General features: G+C 45.0%; 1 protein-coding gene across 1 annotated transcript; it reads left to right on the forward strand.

Moving 5' to 3' along the window:
• The first annotated feature begins 776 nt into the window (after positions 1-776).
• Fam110c (family with sequence similarity 110 member C) lies at positions 777-5,894 on the forward strand. Its single transcript, XM_075984180.1, has 2 exons — positions 777-2,637; positions 5,760-5,894. The coding sequence occupies exon 1, from the start codon at positions 1,641-1,643 to the stop codon at positions 2,619-2,621; it is 981 nt and encodes a 326-aa protein (XP_075840295.1). The 5' UTR covers positions 777-1,640; the 3' UTR covers positions 2,622-2,637; positions 5,760-5,894.
• Positions 5,895-6,276: the final 382 nt, after the last annotated feature.

The following is a 6,276-nucleotide window of genomic DNA, read 5'->3' on the forward strand; positions in this document are numbered from 1 at the left end:
CCTCTGACACAGACACTAGACTTGCTGTGTAGTATCTGGCCTTGTGGGCAGAAAAAAAGCTAGATATTGGCTTGATTCTGTTGGAGAAAGTATGACCTTTCTCACACTCTCTCTGTGTTCTGTCTCACAGTTTCTCTATTTCTCTCTTACTCACCTCCATAAGTTACTGAGTACCCTCCCCTTTTTTTTCCAGCCAAGAAGAAAAGGATTGCGTTTCCATCTAGGCTATGTAGACAGCCTGATTGTCAGCCGACTTGGGTCTCCATGTGGCTCTTCTCTCGGGCTCACTAAACATACTTGCAGTCATCCTCTCTTCTTTAGGAAGGTGTCTGTTCCCCCCTGCTGCAGTGACACACAGCTGATTTCCAGAAAGAGCTGGACTAAATCCTGCAATTGTATGTCCAGAGCGTTTAGCTGCAATTTGAGACAGTTTCAGCAAGACCTGAAACTGGCCTCCACACAGGAGATAACGTACCCTTCACTTGTCTGGCAGATAGTTTTGTCTCCTGTCCAACTTTTTGAAAGATGGAATTTTGAAACTATTTTCTTAAGCTCTCAGCATTCTTATTTTGATCTTCCTTGCCCAGGGAACCCGGGATTTTCTCACTGCCTGGATTAGCACAAGCAGGTCTGATTCTTGAAGGTGTTAGGGGTTTTCTCAAAAAGCAACGAGACTTGAAGTACGAGACAATGACTTCTGGATTGAAGCCAAGTCTAAGGTGGCTCTTGATTTTTTTTCCAGCACCTACTAATTTTGACCTGGAAAGTGGTTTTTTTTTTTCGTATCCTATTTATTTCAAATAGTGTACTGAAGTTATAGAAATCAGAAAATTTCCAAACATGATGAGATCATTTTAAGAATTAAAAGGACAGATGGTGGAGTACACCTTTAATCCTAGGACTTGGGAAGCAGAGGCAGGTGGGTTTATATAAGTTCGAGGGGAGCATGGTCTACAGAGCAAGTTCCAGGGAAAGCCGAGGCTATACAAGGATATGGATGGTTTCTGTATTGGGGGAGGGATGGAGAGTGGGGATGGGCTCTTTTTGCCCCTCACCTTAATCTCTGGAATTGAGAACTCCCAACAAGGAAAGACCTCAAGGACTTTGGGAACTGGAAGGAAACCTCAGTTACCTGGCACTGAGCAGTCGCTAGCGGTCATTCTCTGTTCCACTCTCCAAGAGAAAGGCGGGGGAAGGGACAGAGGAGAATGTTTGGAAGCAGTGGTTGGAGATAAGGAGTTGGGGTATTCCTGGAATTAGGGAAGATGGGGGAACAATAGGTAGGAGAACAAGAGAAGAGAGGGGACACCTGACAGAAGAACCTAGGGATAAGGTAGCAGGGATGGGGCTCAGGAAACAGAAAGGTAAGGGGGCGGGGACACCTTGCAGCGGGTCACGGGGCGGGGACGCCAGGTGTAGGAGGCCCGGCGTCTGTGTGGGTGGAGCGATCTGGAGCCGGGAGTGATTCACCTTTCCCGGCCCTTCTGGCTCGGCTCGCCCCAACTCCGGATCTGGGCGGAGGGGCCTTGGGGCGTGTTTCCCCACCCCTTGCGGACTTCGGAACTGACTCGGACAGACTGGCGCCGGAACAGGAGTGGTCTCTACTGGACGGCAGCTTGGTGGGTTCGGGTCCTGCAAGAATGCGAGCCCTGTCGGCCGTGGACGCACTTGCCAGAATGCGACCCCCTCTCCGGGACCCCAGGGCGGCGGAGGACACTCACACGGCATTGCCAGCGCGCAAGAGCGCGGTGGAGAGACTGGCGGCCGACCGCGCCAAGTACGTTCGGAGCACGCCGGGATCCAGCCAGGCTTCTGTCTCCGAGGGCAGGGTCCCTGAGGCCGCAGGGGTGCAGCACCGCAACCCAGTTCCTTCGGCTGTTCCTCCAGCTCCCGTAGCCCGCAGGGTTATCCCTCGGAAGCCGCTGAGACCTGATTCGTTGGTCATCTACCGACAGAAATGCGAATTCGTCCGAGGGCCAGGAACAGACGGTTCCAGAGTTGGGACGGTGAAGAAGTTTTCCCAGGGGTCTCCCAAGGACAAAATACCAGTGGCCCCTGAGACGACCGTGGTGTCAGGTGAGGGCAAGACGAAGGAATCAGAGGCCACTTGGACCAAGTCCGATCAGGCGGTAGCCACTAGTCCAGCCTCTCCGTTATCACCTCCCACCCCTGTAGTGGCCACGGAGTCCCCAGGTGTGCCTTTGAAGGTGGCTTCCGAGGTTCCAGTTGCACCCTCCGCAGGGGAGCTACGGGTGTCGCGTCGCAGAGGATTGCAGCGCTCTCAGTCAGATCTCAGCTCCCGCTACTCGATAGCCAGGGCCGAACCCGACAACTTCTTCCTTTATTGCGGCCTGGAACCTGAAGTGGTGGAGGCTCTTGGGAGAGAGAACTTCTCTGCTGGGTCCGACTGTGTTACATTCAAAGTGCGGAGCGTGAGCATGGCTACTTCTGATAGTAGCTTCTCCAGGCACAGCGAGGACGGGCTGCAAGAAGAGGAGCTCATGGAGCAGATGCCCAGCACCACCTCTGTAGTAGAAAGGAACGCCCGTATCATAAAGTGGCTGTTTACCTGCAAGAAGGCCAAAGAAACCCCCAGCCAGAGGTTGCAGGGACCTGCCTGATTGACGTTTGATCCAGGTTAGAGGGTGGGGGGTGTGTTTATATGTGTTGACTAAACTGGGTGCTGGCCAATCACAGCTCCTGGTTAGAAAACAGAGCCTACAGTAAGAAGGCTTGCATTTGCCCTTCTGGTGTTGAATTTGAGTATCTGGAAAGGTCATTCAGTTAACACTCTCCCTGCTGGTTTATTGCAGCGTAGATGGTAGAAGGCAGAAGTACTAAATGGTCCAACCGGCAGTCTCACGCTCCCATTAACTCCTGTTTTGAAAGTAAACTCTGAGGCTTAGGTAGTTCTGCACCCAGCCAAACTCCTGGTGGGCCTTTCTGGTGTCTAAGGGGGCATTCTCAGCTCCTCTTAAGCCCCAATATCCCACTTCCAGCAAGCCGGTGGGGATCCCCCACCCCCATCCTAGGCTTTGAGGTTTTGAGATCTTGGTACTCCTTTAGCAAGAAAACTATGTTTTGTTTTGGTTTTTGTTGTGTTGTTTTTTGTTTGCTTGCTTGTTTTGCCAGAGATGATAATACAGACTGTAAGCACCTCCCAGTCTAGGAAGTAACCACACGCTTCTCTGTCCTCGGCCTGTGCGAAGGCGCTAAGGTTGCACACCTCCTTCTTTTCATTTGTTTCGAATATACCTTGGGAGTAGGAAGGAAAAGACACCTTTAAAGGAGTATTGTTGCGAACAAGGCATTTAAACATTTCAGCAGGTTTTTTTTTTCATTCTGCCTTTGAGAGCAAGTTACTGTGAAAATTTTTAAAAATCACATTTTCTGTCCCTGAGATGAATACTAACTAAAGACACCTTATTAGAATATGAAATTCCACGGGAGCAGACACTTAGATGCTTATATTCAGCCAATCTGTGTTTATGAACCAGCTGTTGACTGGTCTTTATACAGATAGATAGTATGGAAACGTGAATTATTTTTTCTTGATTTCAGAAGACTCAAACTTAAGTTCTTCATTATAATTTATTGAAGATTTGCATATTACACTAGTTCAAGTCCCCAAGGAAGGTATTCAAAGAATAACAATAAAATAACAGAAAATGTTGCATCCGTTTGTATTTTCACGAAATTGTCTTTGAATCTGAGCCGTGTGGGCGGTGGCAAGGGTACCATGGTGCAGCTCTGAGCACTGAGACATAGAGGGGGTAGTGGATGAGTAGATATGGAGAGAGAAGAAACAGCAAAGGGCTCAGCCCATCTCACAGGCACACATGCTAGAGCTGACTTATATTCATCTACAAAAGGAACGGAGACAGAGAAAGGTTGTTCCTCCTCGGTGTTTTATTTTCTGTGTAGCCAATAATCTACATTTGTTGTTGGTGATGTTCTGAGAGTGGTGCACAGGGGAGAAAAAATTGCCTATTTGAAGGAGACATAAGAAAACATAAATTGCCATAAGATAAACTTAGGGTGTAAATAATGTTGGGGTAACAAGATGCCACACCAATAAGCCAAAGTAAAACCTAGAGGATACTCATCCCTATTTTCTCAAGACTTCCGGATGGTTTTAGCATCATCACATGAAATTTGCTCCATTAACTTAATCTATTAAAAGATTAGCACAAAGCAGCCTGTGCTATATAAGCACTGCAGAGATATCTGGTACCTTGGGACGGTGAAGTGACATTGCTGGGCCTTCTCTAGCTCCTTAAGCTGGTGTTTGTTTGAGCCCACAGCTCCATTCACCTACTCCGACTAGGTGGCTAACACCAAAGCTGAGAGCAAAGAATGCATCTGTGGTTCTAGATTTTCTTCTAGCTTACTTTTGTGTTGAAATAGGATTGCAGGAAAATTACAGAGTAGCTGAGATTATCAAAGGTGGGATTTAGAAGTAAAAGACTAAATGCCATTTATAACAATGGTTCTCAACCCAAGGGTTGTAGACCCCTTGGAGCTCTAACAACCCTTGCACAGATGTCAACAAAGACTATCGGAAAACACAGATATTTATATTACTATTCATAACAGAAAAATTAGAGTTCTGAAGTAGCAAGGAAAATACTTTTGTGGTTGGGGGTCACCACACCTGAAGAACTGCATTAAAGGGTCGAAGCAATAGGAAGGTCAAGAACCACTTATGTTAATGAGTGTTTTGTTCACTTAGTAGACAGAGACCTATAGTTTGTAATAAATTATCCTTCTAGGAATTAAAGCATAAGTTTATAAGTTTCTTACCCAGCAGAATAAATATGTTTGCTGGTCAAAATTAAAAATAGCATAACTGCATACAAATCATAGAATTTTCACACCACCCCTAGGGACATGTGAGTAGATGGACGGTCACACATGGACAATTTTAGTAATATTTCCCAGAGTATAAATCACGAGAATTGACTTTACACCTTCAATTTTCAATTATCATCCTATGCATCAATTAATCAAGTTATTACCTGAAGAAATGTAGGTTTTTCTGACTTCTTAAAAAATAAAATATACAAATTGCTGGTTTTAATATTCACATAAAAGAAATAATTTGTCCTTGGGTAGCTAGGGATAAACATGGCTTGATTTTTGGATTAAAAAATCAGATATTGACAGCTACCTTCCCATTTCTTCTTGGAAAGAAAAAGTACCTGTAGAAGTCCTAACTGTATCTGAAATTTGGAAGACGGGTACTCAGTTCCCTTCTTGGTGTGCACTGGGAGCTCGACAGTGTCTCCAGGAACAGAGGGTAAGCAAACAAGTGACCAAAAGATTCTAAGGCCATCCTTCTCTGCTTCCGGGTCAGCACCTGGTCCTACTGGAGATGCTAGTCTTTGGAAAAGATGGAATCTGTTTGCCTCAAGTGTTCTATTAGACAGCCTACCTTGTTTTTGGTTTTGTTGCCTAGCCCTAGGCCAATATTCCTAGGTGGAAGGTTTTGTCAGTATTCCACTGTATGAGTTGTTGAAAGAAAAGAGAAATTTCAAAATTCCAGGAAAAGGCTTGTAGAGAGAGATAGTTTTCTATCAAAGAACCCAGATAAAAGCTCTCTTTAACATACCTAATTTTTTTTCAAAATTTAAAGCACAAGAAGGATGTATTGAAATAATAGAACTATTATAAAACCAAAGAAAGGAGAGGCCATATTCTGTTGTTTGTTTTATAGCAGATGAGATGTGACTCATGGTTCATTTCTGTTTTCTCCACAGGAAGCAAACTTTTCTATGATGAAGGGACCCTTAGGTTGAATGGACTCCTGAGCCATGTGTTTGGTTCTGTTGACCAGGCTTGTATATTAGCTATGGTGAAGTGCTGCGGTGAAGATGGGCTGGAAGATATTAGTAGCTGTAAGAGGCAGCCTCCTTGTAAGATTACATCCCAAAAGGCAGCTGAAGAAATGATAGCTGTTGGAGAATATTTTCAGGACTTTTTTTTTTTTTGTCTGATGTACTGACAGTTTCTGCAATGTGTTTTGATAATATGTAAATAGATGCTTTCAAAGAAAAAAGTATGAAATCAAGCATGGATGTGGTAATATACTCCTTTCAACTAATTTATGCTACTTAAAGTTATGTAAGCACAAAGAGGCGTCCAATTAAGTGCTGTGGCTGACACAATCACTTGGCACTTACATTGGTTTCCTATACTATACAACCGACAGTCTTTTGTAATGATTTGAAGAGGACATTTAAAATCACTTTAAGGCTTCATGGTTCATTTTGTTAA

The sequence above is a fragment of the Microtus pennsylvanicus genome, chromosome 8 (genome assembly GCF_037038515.1).
Source record: "Microtus pennsylvanicus isolate mMicPen1 chromosome 8, mMicPen1.hap1, whole genome shotgun sequence".
NCBI lineage: Eukaryota > Metazoa > Chordata > Mammalia > Rodentia > Cricetidae > Microtus > Microtus pennsylvanicus.